General features: G+C 32.3%; 2 protein-coding genes across 2 annotated transcripts; both read left to right on the top strand.

Annotated features, from left to right (window-relative positions):
- The first annotated feature begins 205 nt into the window (after positions 1-205).
- LOC123914170 (scarecrow-like protein 8) lies at positions 206-2,868 on the top strand. The gene has a single exon (XM_045965204.1). It carries the CDS (start codon positions 537-539, stop codon positions 2,628-2,630), a length of 2,094 nt encoding a protein of 697 aa, XP_045821160.1. The 5' UTR covers positions 206-536; the 3' UTR covers positions 2,631-2,868.
- Positions 2,869-7,460: 4,592 nt separating this feature from the next.
- Positions 7,461-9,752, top strand: LOC123914180 (protein PATRONUS 1-like). The gene is made up of 5 exons (XM_045965215.1): positions 7,461-7,638; positions 8,554-8,645; positions 8,737-9,222; positions 9,316-9,368; positions 9,454-9,752. The coding sequence occupies exons 2-5, from the start codon at positions 8,588-8,590 to the stop codon at positions 9,616-9,618; spliced, it is 762 nt and encodes a 253-aa protein (XP_045821171.1). The 5' UTR covers positions 7,461-7,638; positions 8,554-8,587; the 3' UTR covers positions 9,619-9,752.
- The last annotated feature ends 12,038 nt before the right edge of the window (positions 9,753-21,790 follow it).

Below are 21,790 nucleotides of genomic sequence, written 5' to 3' on the forward strand. Positions count from 1 at the left end.
CCGCAATTTTTTGCCGCGAACGTGGAAACCAACCGCCGAACCGCGCGCAAGTATACCGGTAACTACTTAGATAACGTTAAAGTTTGACAAGTACTTAATACACACGCTCCTAAGCATTGCGTTGGCTCATCCAAATATGTTATGTTTCTGAATCGAGAAATGAATTTGGTCATAAAAAGATACGTTTTGGCTATTCATCGCTTAATGAGCGTCCGATGTTTGACAAAAATCCTCAAATCCGAAAAATCCAACGGCTGTAATCTCAACAGCATAAAACTCAAACGCGAAAAAGAAACTTTCACGTTATCCGTACCGTTTAAAAAAATCCAAAAGAATAAAAAACTTCTTTACTCGGTTTCTTAATCAAATTTAAAACCTCCGTTAAATTCATTCACCACACTCATTATTTTCAACATTTCAATCTCATAAGTAATGCAACAAGTAACCTATCTTTTTCTCTCTCTTTCTTATTGTCTTATGCGTTTTTCCAAATAACCAACCAAAAACCTTTTTGTTGTTTTTCTCTTCGCCGTAGAATGTCTTCACCGGGATTCCCCGGTAGTGGTGGTTCCTCTGATTTCTACGGCGGAGCTGCTAGTTTTTCTGGTAGATCTATCACACTTCCATCATCCAACATGTCCAACATGAACAACAACAATATCATCAACAATAACAATAACAATTATCTCTCAAACATAGCCACCAACACACATAACCTTCATCAACCTTTCTACCGAACCCAACAACAACAGCTTCCATCGATTTTCATCGATCCTTCTTCCCAAATCCAACAACGTCAAACATCTTCCCTCATAGGGAAACGAACCCTTGCTGAATTTCAAACCCAAAACATCAACAACATCAATAACATCACCAACAACAACAACCTTAACCTTCACAATTTCAATAATAATAATCTGAACCATAATCTGAACCACCACCACAACAACAACAACAACAATACTGTTCTTTCAAACCTTTTACTTCGTTCTGTGAAACCTAGGAATTTCCAACATGGTTCTCCTATGTCTCCTCTTTCTCCAATTGATTTCACAAATTCATCACCTGAATTCATCAACCCTTCTTCTTTTTCTTCACCACGTTTGGGTTTACCGCTTCGCTCAATATCAAACCCTATTGTTCAAAACCCATTACCCATGAACAATTCAATTCTGCAAAACACCAATTATCTTTATCAAAATTCTAATTTTTCGCAGATTCAGAACAGGGTAATTCCAACTAGCCATGACCCACCTAAGAAAATGATGGATCATCGTTTTCTGGAGTTGGAAAAACAGCTTCTTGAAGACAATGATGAAGAAGGAGAACAAGACGCAGTTTCTGGAATTACAAACAGCGAATGGTCTGAAACAATTCAGAATTTGATTAGTTTCGAGAAAAACCCGACCCAGAAACCCGATTCATACTCACCCACTTCTTCAACAACATCACTGAACTCATGTTCTTCATCTGTTGTTTCTCCTGCTTCTGGTTGTTCAAAGCAATTGTTGATGGAAGCTGCAACCGCAATTTCCGAAGGTAAAATGGAATCTGCTTCAGAGATCCTTAATCGTATGGCTCAGAATCCGAACCCGATAATGAATTCTGATCGTCGATTAATGGATTGCATGGTTTCAGCGTTGAAATCACGCGTGAATCATGTTGAAAATCCACCTCCGGTAGTGGAACTGTTTAGCAAAGAACACGCTGAGTCAACTCAGCTTCTCTTTGATCATTCTCTCTGCTTTAAGGTCTCTTTCATGGCTGCAAACATCGCAATCCTCGAAGCAGCATTCGAAGAAACAACAGAGAAAGATAACAACAACAACAACAACAACAACAACGTGATGAAGCTATGCGTGGTGGATTTTGATATTGGTCATGGAAAACAATACATGGCCCTTCTCAATGAACTCCACGCGCGTCTCAATGGTTCACCGGCGACGTTGAAGATCACGGCGGTGGCGGAGAACGACGATGAAGAATGGCTGAAGATTGTGGGAGAAAATTTGGGTCGACAAGCGGAGCGTTTAAGAATTGGGTTTGAATTAAAAGTGGTAACACAAAAACTTGCTGAGTTAACTCGCGAGTCATTAGGTTGTGACTCGGAGGATATTCTTGCTGTGAATTTCGCGTTCAAGCTATTCAGAATGCCAGACGAAAGTGTGTCAACGGAGAATCCACGCGACGCGCTTCTTAGGAGCGTGAAATCACTCGCGCCTCATGTTGTAATTGTTTTGGAGCAAGAAATTAATACCAATACGGCACCGTTTGTTGCACGTGTGGCTGAGTCATGTTCATATTACGGCGCGCTGTTTGATTCACTCGAGTCTACTATGGGGAAGGAGAACTCGGAGCGAGTCAAGATTGAGGAAGGACTGAGTCAGAAACTGTGTAACGCGGTTGGTTGTGAAGGAAGAGATCGCGTGGAGCGTTGTGAAGTGTTTGGGAAGTGGCGTGCACGCATGAGTATGGCTGGGTTTAGGTTAAACCCAGTGAGTCAGAAAGTGGCTGAGTCAATTAAAGAGCGGCTTGCGCCAGGAAGCCGAGTTACTGTTAATGAAGAAAACGGTGGCGTTTGCTTTGGTTGGATGGGAAGAACTCTCACCGTTGCATCTGCTTGGCGTTAATTTCACTCAGTTTTTTTTATTTTTTTTTTATTTTTATTTTAAATTTTATGAATATAAATAATATAGTATCACATTGTTACTGTAATATTTTAATATCTTTTAAGTTGTGTTGGAGATAATGGAAAGGGAAAATAGTGTTGGAAAATTGCATTGAGCAAAATTCACCTTCTTGTTGTTCTCTTCAGTTAGTTTCTCACCAAACAAGCTTAATAAAAAGTGTGTTTGGATTCCAAGAAAATTTATGTGACATGTTGTGTATGCATTTATGGATAGCATCATTCATTTATGTGCTTTTATCATCATCATAACTTCGACGTGAGAAAGAAGTTGGTCTATGTTTGGTAGAGATCATAGTAATATCCTTTCGGTTAAAATAGTACACACATAAGTAAAATGAATGATATATAGTACCAATATTTGATGATTTTGCTGTAAAACATAAATGATCTGGGCTGACAAAAAGGATATCCGAAATGGAGAACAATGTAGTACTAATTTCATAGTGATGAAAGTGAAAGTGAGATGTTACCTGTTAAATATTCCGACGCTCAAGTAAGCCAAGGAGAAATAGAGATATTGAAATTACATTGATTGTGTAATCTTTGCGTTATGATTGCGAGGTATATATAGTGATGGAATGCGAAGAGTAACGTGAGCCATTACAGACGACAACCTTTTGTGAATCTCCTCCAGGTAGCCATTAAGGCCATCAATGAGGGTTGAGATGATACAATCGTATGAAGATTCTTGTTCGAGGTCTTCGAGGAAGTATGTGAAATGGGGTGAGAAATTGCATACGGAACTAACTACTTTACCCCGCTTCTTCCCTTTCTCTTTCTTTTTTTTTCTCACTATTTCCATCAAAGAAAGGCCCTATCCCGACTTTGGTTGCTTGGCTGGGATAGAACCAACACTTAGTAAGTAAGTGGGGGTCGTTAAACTTGATTGAGGGCATGTTTGCTACACCTTTTTTTTATCCCTTCCGGGAAGATTGAGACCTTCGTTCGGGGTAGACGGGTCTACCAACTACAACCATGAAGTTGAGGTCATCATGTTGGAGGGTCTTCTTCTAAGGATGAAGCTTGACTCGGGTAGGGACTGCTAAGTCCGCAACTTTGGTTTGGAAACCTCTAGAGATGCTGAAGAATCATAAGTTTCATAGAAGGAAAAGATAGAATCCAACTTTTGTTTGTTATCGGGAGTGCCATGAGTGAACGAGACACACACATCCTAGATAAGCTTGGATACTTCATGTAAAAGTGATTCCAACCAAATATTTGAGTGTAAATCAATTATGGAGGCAAAATCAATTCTACTTTTGAGAAATCGGACAAGTCAAAACCAATTCTACACCTCTAACTTCAATTTTGGCCCCTCTAAAAGTAGAACCAAACATACACGAAGTTCATTCCATAACAATAAATAAAATATTGTTTTTACTACATTTAATTACCTCGTTTCAATTTACTCTCGGCACCCACTTCCAATGGTGGTTGCAGTGCGCCACCACTCACTCATCTATCCTTCTGTGCCTTATCGTCCCCATTCGAACCACTCTCTGTAAATTTGTTTCCCAACTCCCCATTTAGAAATTGGTCTTTATCGTTGTTTCGTTGGGTTGTTGATATATTTTAATGGGCTTTTATCAGTTTCGCAACTACCTCATTTTTATCGCAGTTTTTTATATCGTTGTTTTGTTGGGTTGTTGATCTTTATCTCCCATATATTAAGTTCTCATAAAGATCCGTTTGATTTTTTTTTTCTATAACAATTTTGTATGAGTCTTGGTAAGAAGTGTTGTTAAGGAATAAAAAAATTGTTTTAAGAAAATCAAAATTTAAACTTTTAATTTGTTGAATACACAATATTCAAAAGAATAGTTGTATATTTTTTGTTGGTCAAGAATATCAATCACTTGATTAGATTTCTTTTCTTGAATTCACCAGAAAAAAATTCTTCTTTTGAAAGGAGACTTGATTAAACTTCTTAAAAAACTGAATGATACTTTTGGTTAAAATAATAGAAGGAATATATATATATATATATATATATATATATATATATATATATATATATATATATATATATATATATATATATATATATATATATATATATATATTTGTACTATTTTGTCGAAATATAAGTTAAAGTTAAATTAAGTTGATAAAAAAAAAGTGTCAATTAAGTTTTTGCACATTTTCTAAAAAAGTAAAAAGCAAGAGAATATTAATTATTTTCATTAATTGACATACCCATTTTTTTTTTAATATGTCTACTTCCTTAAAAAAAAAAACATTGACATGTCTACTTTTTTTTTTGATAAAAAATTTTAGAGTGAAGGGATGATGCGTTCAAGGCAGTGAAAACCTTAGACCATCTCCAATGGTGTAGTACCACCAATTTGAGTACCTATTAGGTATCATTTCTAATATAAGAACTCTCTCTCCTTTGGACCCATCTTATTTTTCATTAAAATATTCTTTTTATGGGATCCACTTTATTTTATATATTCAATTTGAATTAATGAATATTTATAAAAAAACACAATTTTTTTTTTGTACATCACAAAAGCACAATTTTTGAAATTATTTAATGTTATTTTAAATTATTTGTTAATTGTGTAATTCTTAAAATTATGTAATGTTATTTTAAATTATTTTTTAATCGTGTAATTCTTAAAATTTGACAATATTATTTTAAATTAAATTTTGAATTTTAATTATTTTTTCGAATTATAAAAAAAAATATTACATACTAATTTTGTAATTTTATCATTCAATCAATTTATATTATAAAATAGATAATTAAATAATAAGTTATTGTAATGATATGAGGTTATTGATTTTAGAACTTTTTAAGAAGTGCTCCATTGGAGGGGTTGAGTACCTGTTAGGTACTATTATTAAAAAATAATAAATTAATGATGTGACCCATTTAAGTACTCAAAGTTGGAGTGCTCCATTGTGTATGCTCTTAGGACTCAAAAAACACTTACACATATAATTACATTTACCTCACTTCAAAAATACTAGTGGACTCGAATCTAGGATCTCTCAGATTCAAGACCTATTTTTTTTAATATTAGACCAAACATTTGGAGTTCTCGACATGCCGAGTTTTATTAATCCTTACAATAACCAATTGTATAAGACATCTGACTGAGAGAAAAATAAGGGATTGAATATTACAATTTAATTATATTGTTTGGTTTTAAATTTGTGTCTGAGACTCAATAAATTGAGAGTCAATGGATTAAAAATAAAATGAAATTTTGTCCATCAATAAAGTATAAGCATAAGACAATTTTTTGTTTTAAAATGAAATTTTGTCCATCAATAAAGTATAAGCATAAGACAATTTTTTGTTTTAAGCAAGTATGTAAAATAATATTTGGTCAATCAAATGTATTACACGATAAAAAATTCATCCTTAAAATTTGTCCTGTATTAATTTGTCATATGTGATACTGACGAATAATTATCTTTTATAGATTAAATAGATCCTTCGACACATTTTTGTTTTCAAAACTATCAGGTCATATAAGTTTTTGGTTCCTAAAAGTATAACAAATTTTGATGTCTCTAAAAATAAAAGTTGGATGTTTTTGTCTTCTTTTTCTAATATTTTTTGTACGTATTGACCAATTTATGATCATATTAATATCAAAATTATGACCATTTTATGTTCAAAACATGTTAATGTACGTTATGTCCATCACGTTGGATCATGAGGTGCCAGCCAGATGATCATCCATATTGGACTCAGAGTAACTATACTAGTGAGTTGGACACCACACTTTTACACAAAACATTAAGACATTAAGTTTATGGGTCATCTCACTTATAAAGTGTTAAACCTTCACTTGTTTCAAGGAATGCGAGACTTTAATTCACCTCACACTTGCCACACTATTCTTGCCCTCAAGTGTGAGTCATTCAATTTTTTATGCTCCAAGTGGAAGCATTCTTTTCATCCATACACTTGCACCGCTGTTGGCAGCACTCAACGGTACACGCCACCTACCCACCTTTGTTAGGAAGACTTTCGATACATCAAGTCGGTCAAATCCTTTGTCAAACCATCGACTTTGATACAACTGTTGTGTCACGAAGGGACGTGACAACTAGGGAGATCATCCACATCTGGCTCAAAACAACGATTCAAGTTAGTTAGACATTACATCTTACCCAAAAACCTCAACACATTAGGTTTATGAGCCATATGACTTATAAAATGTCCATCCTCCATTTATTTAAATAATGTGGGACTTTATTTCACCTCAAACTTATTACAACACATCCATTATGTCAAACATCGATATGTCCGTATTATGTTCAATAGATATCAAGAACATTAAAATTATGTTGATTACTGATTAGGGACATAAAATGAAACAGAAAATATTAGAAGAAAAAGAAAACACACTATTTTTATTCTTAAGTACTATAATCAAAATTCGCTAAAATTTTAGAGTAATGATATTTGAACAACTTTTTGACAAGTCTCTCATATTTTCATTATATTTTTACTCTCTCCTCTCACTTTATGATTTTTGTTACAAAAGAAGAAGAAAAAATAAAATTGTCCCAAAAAAGTGTTTTTTTTTTGACTTAAAATTGTCCCAAAAAGTTGTTCCAATAACAATATTCAAAATTTTAAAGTGTAAAAATTTATTTAGCCCAAACTAATTAAAACAAAAAAATTAATATTGGTACCACAATAGTTTTATGCCCAAACACATTTTTTGCAACGGTAGGAAACAGATTAGCGAAAGGTCATATATGTAATTGAGATTCTTGAATAGGGACACCAATGTAAAAAGCCAACAAGTTACCGTTGAAATCCATTTCGGAAGCATAAAAAGCGTTGCCTATTCCAAAACACACTTCAAAAAAAATCATCGACGAAACTAAGACGAAAACAAAGTGAGAAACGCTATAATTGAAAGAAATCAACAAATTAACCAAAGAGAAATCACTTTTTTCAGGAACTTTTTGTATTACTTGTAAGTTTTCGTTTATCTTCTAAGTTCTTTTTCAATTCAACTGTTTCTTTGATCTTTGATTGCATGAATTTTTAGTTCTTTTAATGTTACGTTAATGGTAAACAATCCATGGAAAATTTTCTGATAAAAATAATCGATTGTGAACATGAATGAAAGAAATGTGTTGATTTTTGGGTTTGTAATTTGAAGTATATGATTTTTTTGGGAAAATTGAAACCCTAGGTTTTTTTTGGGGGTTTCAAAATTGAGATGAGATTTTGGGTTTCTTAATTTTAAATTCAAGTGTTTCTTTGATAATGTTTGGTAGGATAATCTTGATTGAATGAGTGTTTTCTTCTTTAATTGTTATGTTAATCACAAACATTCCATGGAAACTTGTCAGCGAAAAAAATTATATGAAAATTGATGGTGAACATGAATCCAAGAAATAAATTGAGTGCCATTCTATTAGGTTTTGAAGTTAAAAAAATATATGATTTTTGCGTTTACGTTTAAATTAGATGGAAAATCGTAACCCTATGTTTTCTTTTGGGGTTTAAAGATTGAGATTTTGGGTTACTTTCCGAGGGTGCAAAATTGAAAATGTTGGGTTTCTTTTTATTTTTGGAGGAAAAATAAAGCATTCACATGGTAATTCTTCCTTCCCAAGAATCAGAATGTGAAATTTCTCCTTCTGTGTCAATTATATGGACATTAGTGTGAAATGTTAGGGTGATAAGTTCTAATGCTTTGATTACATTTTCATTTTAAATTTATTCAATGTATTCTATTTTATTTTATTTTTGACAGAATTTATTCAATTTATTAAGATTGAGGAACTAGTGATAAGTTGACAAATGATGATATTATGACTTGATTATATGTGAAAAATTCTAAGATGGCTTGAACCCTTTTACCCTTTTACAATATTTGCAGGGTGTTCATTTGAAATTGACTACTTTAACTCAAAATGGCAGCACGAACTGTTCGCTTGTTTCAAGACCAAAATGTCACTGACCATGTTTATGGTATGATCCGGTTCATTTGGTTTAAGCATCTTTTACTTTCCGTTATTTGTATATGTGTGTTGAATGGTTAGAATTTTTAATGCTGGTGCAGAAACAGGAACTGTGTCTGGAAAGACAGATTTTACTGGACAGAGGAAATCTAAGCTTGGAGGAAGAAAACCACTTGGTGATCTATCCAACTCAGTGAAGCCATTTGATCTAGTAGATGGAAAGAAAACTCTCAATGGTCCATTAAAAACTGTTAAACCCTCTGTCATTCTGAATAAGTCCAAGAACAAGAGCAACTCCACTCTTATTCTGAATAAGGAAGTTGTTTCTGGCAGCAAAGCTTCTAAGAAATCAAATACTGGCAGCAGGAAACCACTTACTGACATTTCAAATTCAGCCTTGGCGAAGCTACACGCTCCTGATATAAAAAATAAGAAAAGCCTGAAGACAAGTTCCTTGACAGGGAAGTATCTCCACCCGGATGCAATAGCTGAAGAGCGAATGTTGCACGATCATGAACAATGTATAAAATCAAAGACTCAAGCATTGGATAGACATCATTTTTTCAAGACTGTTGGACTGGAGGATGGTAATTAGTATTAACTAATTCTAGATTTTCTATTGTGTATGTGTTTTGACTGGTTACTTTGTTTACTGACTATTTTATTCTTTGTTTCATCAGATTCAGATGATGCCATGAAAATTTCCTTTGAACCACTTGCAAGTAAACTGAAGGTTCATTTGTAACTCCTAATGTTTCTGCTTTGCCTTTCTATCCGGTTTCAATTCAATTTCCTAACTATTTGTCCATGTCTTTTAGCCCGAGAGTGCATTATGGAAATTGGAGGAGGTGCATGAAGAGATGCCTGAGTCTCCGAGATCTGCTGAGCATGGCTCCCCAATATACTGCAAGAGTCCAGAATTTTCAAGTCGTACAATGTGGGACGACCTAGCTGTAGATTTCAAATTGATAGATTCACCCTAGGTTTTTATTTTCTTATAGAATCATGTGCCGCTCGTGTGATGACAATTATTGTTGGATACTTGGATCCTTGAATTGATGACCTTAATGTTTGTTTATGCCCAATTATGTCAATGAATAGCACCTATGCTTTTCCATTTTTGGGGTTTTGGCCAATTTTTGGTATTTCGGCCGATTTTTTGGTTTTTTGGCCGATTTAAGGGTTCGTGTTTGACTTATGATCAAATTTTAGGATTTTGTGTCGATTTTAGGGTTTAACATCGATTTTAGATTTTCCTGCCAATATTAGGGTTCAGTCGAGTTTTTAATTATAATTATTACTAGAACTTAGACCCATGCGGTGCACAGGTCTCCGCACGGGTCTAATTAGCTTAATATGTAACAAAAAAAAAGTTGAGTAATATTAAAAATTAATTCAACAATAAATTTAGAAAAATGTTCATACAACATAAATTATGGTAATATTACAAAATTATTCTTTATAGACTACATTGAAAGTCTTATTCGTATATTCATCGTCTTCGTCCATAATCAATATTTTCAATCATTCTCTAATCGCAACACTGGCGACGGAAGATATATCCCAACATGGTTTTGAGATTGTCCATAACTCTCATTAATAGTCATTGCAAAAGAAACGATTAAAGAAAATTGTCTTCGTTAAAATATTGGTGTCACCAATATTACTTCATGAAATAACATTTCCTTCAAGAACACATTTTCTCATTCTTGTAATTAATAATAAATCTTGTTCATTGCATAATCCAAATTTTTGATTCAAATTTCTTAATGGCATAACTAGAACTTCAACTTTAAGTCTCAACTTATGATTTGGAAGCCATGACGTATAAATCGTGTTAAAAAATTCCGGAGTGTGAACATCATCCATTACATGACATCTATATTGTGTGTAGTGAAGTATTATAACTCAAATATGTTTTTTGTTCACCATGAATTAAATCCAACATATAATCATTAATTTATTGTGTCGACTATAAAATTTTTAGGAGTTAATATAACTCTATTTTTGAAATATGTTATATCTTTCATGTTTTGTAAAAGATGTGGATATGTGCTTTCAACGATAGAAGCAAGAGGATCGCCTGAATTTATAATCAGTAAATCTGATGGAATGTCAAGTTTTAAATCACCGTCGTTGCCATCTTCAATTTCTCCATCGCCAACACCTAAAACTCATTCAGAAAACAATCTCTTTTGTTCAACTTTTGTATTCGAAGCACCACTAAGATGCCTCATGTTTTTACGCAATGTTAAAACTTCACAAAAAATCCAAAGAACCGAAGAATTAATAGTAGCATGAACAACTTCTGGCCTTATACCTTTGGGTATTACTGGTAGAATTTTCGGAAATCTCTGCAAAAAATAACAACCTTTCCACCGAAGAGAATGTGTTTATTTTTCATATCAACAAACTTAAGAATATCTTTTATGTTGCTCTGAAGTCATGGTTGACATCAATCAGACATGTTCCTCAGCTAATGGTTGTCTGTTATAATTCAATTCATCATGTATCAAACTATGTTGTATATCTGATAAGTGCCAAACATTAGTGAAATTACATGTTGAATTTAGACACTTATTAACTTGTTTTGAAAGAAATCTTAAGTAAATTCTCCCCTTTTGTGTAAATATTGTTCTTAATCAAAATATATCAAATGCATTCAAACCCCAACTATGTTGATAGATTTTGAAGTTTTGAAGTATTCGCTCAGCGAACACTGGCGAGTATTGGCAAACAAAGACAGTGCAACAAAGGTCCATGATGAGAAGTAGCGAGCAACATTAAGTAACGTTCGCTCAGCGAAAACTGGCGAGGGTTGGCGAACACATGCAGAGTGTTCTGGTATGTCAGCGAGCTTTGGCGAGCAATGGCGAACAAGTGCTGAGTAAGGATGTTAAGAGCCACGTGTCAGAAAACCCTCTTGTGAAGTAATTTGTTCGCTCAGCGAACACTCTATTCGCTCAGCGAACCTATATTTTCTGAAAGTCTATAAATAGCCATCAATTGTAAAAAAGAAGAAGATATCAACCACATTTTAGAGAGCTCATACGAGTTATATTCCTAGATCCAGGGGTGTCTCCGAGTTTTAGGAGGCTCTGTGCAAAATATAAAAGTGGCCCCTTAATAAAAAAAATTAAAAAAATTCTCGATTTAAATTGCATATAATATAAAAAAACATTCTTGTAAACATATAAATTATCAATATTAAATCTTACATTAAATTAAATGGAACAAAAAATATAAAATAATTATCTTTAAATATAACGTCAAAAATGAACATCATAATCTAAGATTAAATTTTATGCAAAGATTCAAATGGACTAGAACTATATTTACGAGTATATATAACTAATATATTGATACTCATGATATTTATGAACATTAACAATATATAACTATTATTTTAGGGCCTAAAAATTAATCTATTAATATACATTTGATATTTTATAGGTATAAATAATATATAAGTAATATTATAGGACCTCAAAATTTTGAGTTGAGGCCCTCAAAATTTTGAGGCCCTATGCCGTCGCACACCTCGCACATGTATGCGAGCCTCCTCTGCCTAGATCTAGGGTTTCAAAGAGGTTTTGAAGGTGGATCCATCCAAACTTGAGAAATGAAGTGCTATGTTCTTTCATCTTTCATTTCTTCACTTTTGTAAGTTAACCATGGCTATGTGTAGCTAAATCTTTCTTTGTTGGGATTAGATGTAGTTAATTTATGATCATGTACTCATTTTAACTTTGCTATATATGTTTTATTTATCAATCAATGTTAGTGATATCCTTGTTTACTTGTTTATTTCAAAGATTTGAATGATATAGACATATGTTGTTTGAATCAAAAGTTTAGGGTAATCACTTATTGAACTTCAAAGTTTAGACATAGATTTTGGGTTTAATATTCACTTAAAGTATCAAAGCTTAATGTTATTATATCGATTAATGATTCGAGAAATCGAAGGTTAATAGGTACGATTTCACGGCGTATTCCGGACACGGATACGTTCGATGAGTGATATGTGATAATATTGATTGGTAAATAAAATATATATATATATATATATATATATATATATATATATATATATATATATATATATATATATATATATATATATATATATATTTCATTAGTTGAGTGATACATGTGAATGAGTTAATAAAGTTTAATCCCGACAATTTCTTCTCTTTGAATTTGTAACAGTTTTATATATCGCGCTTTTATGTTAAAAAACAATCATAACATTTTAAAAACTCACACTTAAAATCATGGTTATTGTGGAACGGCAACTAATATCACACTAGTCCCTGTGTATACGATATATTGAAAATACTTACTTTTGGTACTTCATCAATATCAGGAATTAATGATGTGTCTGCTCGAGACATCAGAGGATAATCTTTTATACTATTCCCACAACTATGTAACATCAGCTCAATATCCGCTAGTACATATTGTTTAAATATATTAGCTTCACCCGATCGGATAAATGATTGAGATTCAAAGGACCTCCCCATATGGTAATTCATTAGAAAGCTCCAATTCTATCTTTATTTACGACCTCATTTTGTATGACATTTGTTTTTGAAAACTTGGTATCCGGTCCAAGGACCGACTAATCCCAGGGGACCAATCCCACCGCCTAGAGCTGGGTATACGGACCAAGGTCCGCGGGCCAACCCGTTTAACCCGCAGCCCGCGCGGTCTTAAGACCATTTTTTTTTTTGCCCGTTTATATTTTTGCCCGTGTGGGTTGGACCGTTAAAACCGCGGGTTATGCGGGTTAAATCCGCGGGTTCGCGGGTTAGCCCGTGACCCGGATTCTTTTTTTATATATGTAATTAATTACAAAATTTACCATTTATAAATAATTTGGTCCATATCCAAATCCAACACTTTTAACAAAAAAAAAAGAAGTTTAAACCTAATTATAAAAAGCAATAACACACTCCTATTTTTACTCACGTGGACAACAACAACACAAAACATCATGATCCAATTTAAGTGTTACAATGGAGGCATCGAGCAGCAGTGACTATTTTCCTTCAGTTTTCAATTAGTTAATTATATACATTACTGTTTTGTTTTTGAATCGGTTGGTGGTATTAGATTTTTGGTTGTACTTTTAATATTGGTTTGGACTATTAAATTTCTTTTTTATATTTTGAACAAGTTAAAGTTCTTATTCAATATCATCTGGGTTTATTTTATGGATTTGAAGTATGTGTGGAGAAATAATTACGATAAAAACGAGTTGAATTTGATTTTAGTTGCATTATTTTCAAAGAGAAGATAAATAAACTCAATGATATGTCACAAACTTTATTTATTTTTATTTGTTAGTTCAAGTTATAACATAAAATTATTAATAATATAGTTTTTTTTAGCTTTTATTATATCAATATTTTACTAATTTTGTTTATTTTTTTGAAAAAAGTTTTTTTTTGTAATAGTCCGCGGGTTAACCGTTTAACCCGCGGGCTTACGCGGACCGAACTCGGACTTAATTTTAAAACTCGTTTATATTTGATGACGGGCTTGTTCGCCCCGTTTAATATGCGGGCTTATGCGGGGCGGGTTAAACGGGGCGGGCTAGCCCGCATACCCAGCTCTACCACCGCCCACTTGCGGGGGCCCCATTTAAAGCCAGAGTTTTTTTGCTTTGCATGGACTTAGCCCACCGAAATTGGCATCAGGGGGAATCGAACTTGAGACCTTGAGAGGAGCATACTCCAAGGACTCAAACCAACACCACTAGACCAACCATTTTGTATGGCATTAAAAAACACTTTAGAATGTTTTATCTTTATACAAAACTTCAATAATTTTTAAATGTTAATAACTCAAACAAAATTATGCTTAAATTACAACTCATCAATTTATTCTATACATTTTATCAATAACTCTTCAATTTAGTTTATAAACTACTAGCGGTCAAACAAGGTGCATTCCCATGATCCATATTTTCTATTATGCAAACTTATGTTGAAGATTATTCTAAATTTTTCATATTATTCTAAATTTTTCCCGACGACCCATCTCTCTCCGGCGGCCGTCTCTCACTCTCTCCGCAAGATGTGCATATTCTCCTATTCCTCTTTCGATTTCTCTGCCAAAAATCCCCTTTTTTATGTGTTTCTATTTCAATAGTTCTAGATCTTAAAAAAAAATAGTTTTGGACAAATCTACTTAAGATGATGATTTTGGCAAAGGATGGAAGATGTACAAAATGATTTCTTCTTCCACGTATTCCTTTCTTCTTTTGTTTTTCTTTCTTTTCTTCAGTTTAAAATTTCTGGATCTAGGAATTCTTTGATTATAATTGATGAGGGCGGTGTAAAATTGATATGAAAGATTATGTGAATGAAAACAAGACGAACGCTGGAGATAGAGCAAGAAAAACGTCCGCCGGAATTGAGAAGAAGAAGGCAGCGGCCGGAAAGCAGTTGCCGGCCGGAAAGGAGAAGGAATGGGAGAGACAATGGGAAGAAGAAGAAGAAGAAACGTGGCTACTAGAAGAAGATGAAAGGGAAAATGAGTATAAAAGAAATAGTAATAGAGTAAGAGAGGCACATAATGAGGTTTTTTAATCTTACCCATCCATTTTTGATCCAATGACTATTATTTCATTCTCATATTCTCATATATCTTTACCATTCTCATAATATACATCCTCTCTCTCTCTCTCTCTATATATATATATATATATATATATATATATATATATATATATATATATATATATATATATATATATATATATATATAATAAATAATTGACTTATGGAAAACAACAAATTAAGTCACATAAAGATCTCGTAAAAAAATAAAAATAAAGTCACATAAAGACGTTAAAACGATTAAGTGAAGATGCGAACATTTTATCAGGCAGACTATTTTGCATTATTAACTGAGATATACACATTAGAATAATAAAAAATGCGGACAAAATATCCCAGTACCTTTTCTGGGGAGGTGTTCTCTATTTTCTTTCTTTCAAATCATCATTCTATTAATTTTTTCTTTTTTACTCACTCTATCTATAACTTACTACCATGGTGGTTTCTTTTGTCATAAACAAACACCTGTTATTGAAATCAAAATAGAACAAAGAAATCAATTTCTTCTTTCACATTGAAAATGCAATACACTCTCGCTCCTCTATGCCATATATAGTCGTATTCTGTATCCAATTTCACAATTCATAGTATTCTGTTAACAGCCAAACAACATGGGTAATTGAAGTTGTAACATCATACTAATTACAATTTCATTTAACCTAAATTGATTGATGATCTATGTTTTCTTTCTACCCACCCAATAACTCTAATCAATTGCAATTACATCGATTAAACAAAGAAACAACGCAAAAATAAAAATTGAATAAAAAGATTTTGCAAGAACAATAAAAAAATTCAAAGGAATTTAAATTGGGGAAAAGAGTCTAACCTTGGAATGTTGAAAGAATTTTTTAGATTATAAATAAGATCCGAAGAATAAAAATCAGATCATAACTTAAGAACTCCTTTGTAGGAGTTAGAAATCCGGCGGGGCTTGGGGCATGCTCCCGGGGCAGGAAACCGTACCCAATCAAGAAGTAGCCCTCGCTCCATGTGGAACTCCTCTCTAATCTGCTCTCTCGCGTGTAGTAGGTTTCAAGCAATATGGAATTCTCGATCCACTCTAACTTTCTTCCTCCTAATAACATTAAACCTCGTTCTGGCCTGATTGATTTGAAGATTGGTGAAGGCTAATCTAGCATGACTGATATTTTGACGATCGGCAAGGGCGTGGGTGAGATCCAAAAACCAGGTTCCTCCGGCGTTAAAGCGATTATGAAGTTCGGCTAAATCTTGCATGCCAATAGAAGAATCGTCGGAATCTACTCGGTCGATTATATTTCTTCCCCTTATTGTATGAAGAACACGTGCTAGTGTTTCACGAGCTATGAGACCATTTGGCTTGCCGATCGAGGTCGATATGAAATTTGTCCGAGTGGAATTGGTTGAGAAATGCATTCAATAGATTTTTCTATATGTGACTTTAAATACTAACTGTGGCCTGTGGGTCTATGTTGCTAATGTCGGTGCAAACTTTTTCATATATCGCTCTATCTGTGTTGTATCATATCAAGTGAGTCGGGGATGTTAATGGTTACATCGTGAACGTTTCAAAGAAAGTTAAGAAGAATCTCTATATTTTATATTTAGGAATCTCTATAGAAAACTTTTAAATAAATCTATATTAAATACATAATTAATAGAGCCACGTGTTATAAGAAATAAAGTTAATTACTCTTAGAACCAGGTTCCGTCGGCGTTAAAGCGATTATGAAGTTCGGCTAAATCTTGCATGACAATAGAAGAATCGCCAGAATCTACTAGGTCGATTATATTTCTTCCCCTTATTGTATGAAGAACACGTGCTAGTGTTTCACGAGCTATGAGACCATTTGGCCTGCCGATCGAGGTCGATATGAAATTCGTCCGGGTGGAATTGGTTGAGAAATGCATTCAATAGATTTTTCTATATGTGACTTTAAATACTAACTGTTGGTCTATGTTGCTAATGTCGGTGCAAACTTTTTCATGTATCGCTCTATCCGTGTTGTATCATATCAAGTGAGTTGGGGATGTTAATGGTTACATCGTGAACGTTTCAAAGAAAGTTAAGAAGAATCTCTATATCTTTATATTTAGGAATCTCTAAAGAACTTTACCAAAAAAAAAATCTCTATAGAAAACTTTTAAATAAATCTATATTAAATACAAAATTAATAGAGCCACGTGTTATAAGAAATAAAGTTAATTACTCTTAGTATTTTTTCTTGAAATATTATTAAATATATTTATATTTCAAAAACATATAAATTTCGAAATTATCAATAGTTACTAAGGGGGGTGTATTGGATTGAGATTTTAAAAAACTATTTTGGCAAAAAAATTTTTGAAGATTTTAAAAGACTTTGTGAGATTATATTGATTTTGTGAGATTTTAAAAGACTTTTTTGAAAGACTTTTTACAATCAAGATTTTAACACAAGAATTTGTGAGATTTTATAACCCTGACTTTTGAGATTTCAAGTTACTTTATAGATTTTTATGACTCAATAAATTCGATACAAATTTCTTCTTAAAAAAATAATGAATCAATCAATGATCAATAAAAATGATTCTTTTCCTTAAAAAAACCAACAAATAAAAACAAAAGTTGCAGAATTATTTTTTTATTTTTTTGTTGCAAAAAGTTGCAAAATTATGTTTAATTTTTTTCAAAGTGGCATATATAAATGATTGAAAAGAAGCACACCGTTTGCATTTTATTTTTTGCGTATATATGTGTGATGAATAATTAGTCATTCAAGAAGAAAATATGTTAATCGATTGAAAAGTACATAATATGTGTGTGTGATCAACGATTTGTTATTCAATAAGAAAATATGTTAATCAATTGAAAAGTACATGATATGTGTGTGTGATGAACGATTTGTCATTCAAGAAGAAAATATGTTAATTGATTGAAAAGTACATGAGTTTGTAATAGAAAGAAAGTGAACCACGGGGAAAAAAGAGTGCATGTTACTATAAAAAAAAAGTTACTAAATAAAAATGAGTGTTTCAATAAAAAAAAATTGTTTCAAAAAAAAAACAACCTTCAATTTAAACCGGCCGGTGAAAAAATCACCGGTTCGCCGGTTTTCCCGATTTCGACCGGTTCAGTCTGGTTCAATAGCATGCCCGGTCCAACTATCAGATCAGACCGGTTGACCTCCGATTCCCGGTTCGATCCGGTTTTTAACACACTGATTGGACCTCGGGCATGAAAATTTTACAAGTAATAATAATGTTTAATATAAATGATATATTAACATAATTTTAATTTTATTTAAAAAAATATCATACAAGTATTTAAATATTATATTTAAAATATTTGACACAGGATTAAACTTATTGCAACTAAAAACATTTGAAAAAATAACCAAGATATTGAGCACAAGTGGTTAATGAGCTTCCTCTATGACGGACCATTTGAGAGAACTTGAGTTCGATTAATGAATTAATATTTTAATAGAAATAACATATTAATATAAAATCTTATACCTTTTTAAAAAAATATAAAATCTTATACACATACCGTAAAAAAACAAATCTTATACACATGAATGAACTTTTTACCAATAAAGGAATGAATGTTTAATATAAATAATATACACAGATGAACATTTCACAATAATTTTTTTTTTTGGTACAAACATTTCACAATATTTATTAATATAGGAAGATGAACATTTTACAAATTAAGAAATAAATGTTTAATATTTATTAAATCTTATATCCGGGGATCAACATTTAATACCAAAAATTTATACAGACTTGCATACTATATATCCTATTAGCGGCCAGACAGGGCGCATTCCGCACCTGTCTGTGTGATCCATATTTTCTATTATGTAAATTTATGTTGAAATTATTCTAAATTTTTGATACATCTATTTTTTATATATATGAATAGTTGGCTTTTGGAAAAACAACAAATTAAGTCACATAAAGAATTAAATGTAAAAAGTCATTAATCTTAGCCCTCCCTCACTATAGACCAAGCTATATATATGGGGATAGACTCCGAGCCATATGCTCCTTCCTTCTCTAAAATTGCTTTCAGATGCAACACAACTTCAATCCTTGGTATTAACACTATCTTAAAACTATGGTAACTATGCAGTGTTTATCAATGCCTATTAATTTCAAAAAAATTAGGAGTTAATTTATATTCTAGATTATGGTAAAATTAAAGTAGAAGTATAGAAAAACAAAATTAAACATAACACCTGAAACAAATAATGATATTATAGTTTACCAGCATTATTAAACTTTTCATAAGGTGTGTATCCTTTATTTAAAAGTACTACAATAATGCAAATTGAAGTATATATTGAAATATAAAATACAAATAAAGAGGAAAATAATGAAAAATAAACCAAACAAAAATTACAATTTCCAATATTCCATTCGACAAAGTGATTATTGATGAAGAAATTAAAGGCTACCATTGTTCATACTTGCCATGGAGGACAAAAAAAATGCAACACCAACATCAACCACAACACGATTATTGATACTCTGACATGGAACACATCACATATACTTACATATTGACATCATCAGTGTCGACGCCGTGTCAGTGTTGGTCAGACATCAGGACACGTCTAATTCGAAAAATGTTCATGTTTCATAAATTTAAATGGATATTTGCACACACAATATACGTTTTCTATTGATTTATGAAGATGTATTCTCATTTTAAATAAGCACCAAAATTACCTTCATTAAGACCCAATTTTTTCCACTTGATCCATGTGATATCATTGTCATGATGAAGATATTCTTCGGTTTTACCCTACAATTGGAAACACAAATAAAATTAAATGAATAAAATGCCACCAATACCATTAATACAGGAAAAAAATAAATTGAGAGGAAAGCATTAATAACTTCATATATCCAATTGGTTTACTAAATCTCCAATCTCTGTCTATTAAAAAGTCACTGAAATAAAATTATATATGAATCAAATGTGAGTGACTAAAAATAGATATAAGTATTTTTTCAAAAAAAAATAATATAAGTATGGAATCTACGTTGATGTGCTCGTTCCATTGATGTCACTACATAGTAATACATATAATCTTTAGCAGTGTAATTTGATAATACAAAAATTAGATTGTTAATTTATGTTGTCCCGTTTGTGTGATAAAAAGCCATAATTATAAAAATGCAAAAATAATCGGACAGAGAAATGGAGAGAGGGAAAACCGCAAGTGTGAGTTTGTCGGTTTTGATTTTGCAATCTGTGCAGTTTGTAGTGTTGTGTCTCTATGGTGGAAACAGATCCAGTGCAGTCAAAATGCATGTAGTCAGTACATACAAACCGCCCGATCTTGATCAGACGGTTAAGATTTTAAGTTCAGATATTAGTTAGTTTTTTAAATATAAAATTGAGTTTTAAATCTGACTGTCCGATCTGTTATTGAATGACTCTGATGTGCCTGAATGCAGTGCAATAAGAAATCCCTGACTGCACTCAAACCTGGTCCCACTATGGTAGTAACTGCCCGTCTATTTGGGTGTGAAAAATAACCAACCACATATTTTATTTAAAGGGTAAAATAGGAATAAAAAAAATCCAGCCCAAACTCAGCCATCCTTTTTATATATTGTTATAGATTTTTATATATTGTTATAGATAACATAAACACATTTCTATCAAAAATAAAGAAAAACAAAATACAAATTTTATTTTAAAATATTTACATTTTATTCACAGAAAAAATAAAATAACATTTATATTTTTTATAGGTTAAAACAAACCCGTGAATTATTCTAGTTAATGTTATAGATAAAGACATTGATGAATGTAATAATCAAGCAAAGTTAATTTTGTTAGTTTAGTGTAGTTTTTAGTCCATTTTAGTACAATTGGTGCTCACGTCGAGAATGTAACCGTCGTTGGCATAATTTAAAAACCTGGACCGATGATCGATTCAGTTTTGAAAACAGAAAAATAATAATTCAAATATATGTGAATAACACTTATTTAGATAAACAACACGAAAACAATGAAGAGGGATAATTTCGAATCAAAGAATGACCCAAAATCACCCGACTTATAGTATGCACATATCTGTCCTTCCTACCTCAATTGTAGCCAATAATCTCTCCTACGGAGTATAATGTTGTATATATTTTGACCAAAGTAATGAGAAACGCAAGGCAGTATTAGGGGGTGTATTGGATTAGGATTTTGAAAGACAATTTTTGCATAAAAAAGTCTTGTGGATTTAAAAGATTGTGCATGATTTTAATGACTTTTAGGATTTTAATCTTACAGCACTGCAATTTTTTATTTTTTAGCTTTCACTCCCGGTTTAATCTGATGGGGGGATCAGTTCTGGTTTCAGCCTCGTCCGATCGCAGTTGCGGGATCAAATCGTGTTCCTTCCTACCAATTACACCGCCAATCAATACTAAACCAACTACGGATTGATTATAGCGGTGCAATCTTAAATAGAAGCGAGTTCAATTAACCCATGTCCCCATTATTATTATGTATGATGTATATGATATAACAAACAATTAGACCATGGGG

This window comes from Trifolium pratense, linkage group LG1, assembly GCF_020283565.1.
Source record: "Trifolium pratense cultivar HEN17-A07 linkage group LG1, ARS_RC_1.1, whole genome shotgun sequence".
Taxonomy (NCBI): domain Eukaryota; kingdom Viridiplantae; phylum Streptophyta; class Magnoliopsida; order Fabales; family Fabaceae; genus Trifolium; species Trifolium pratense.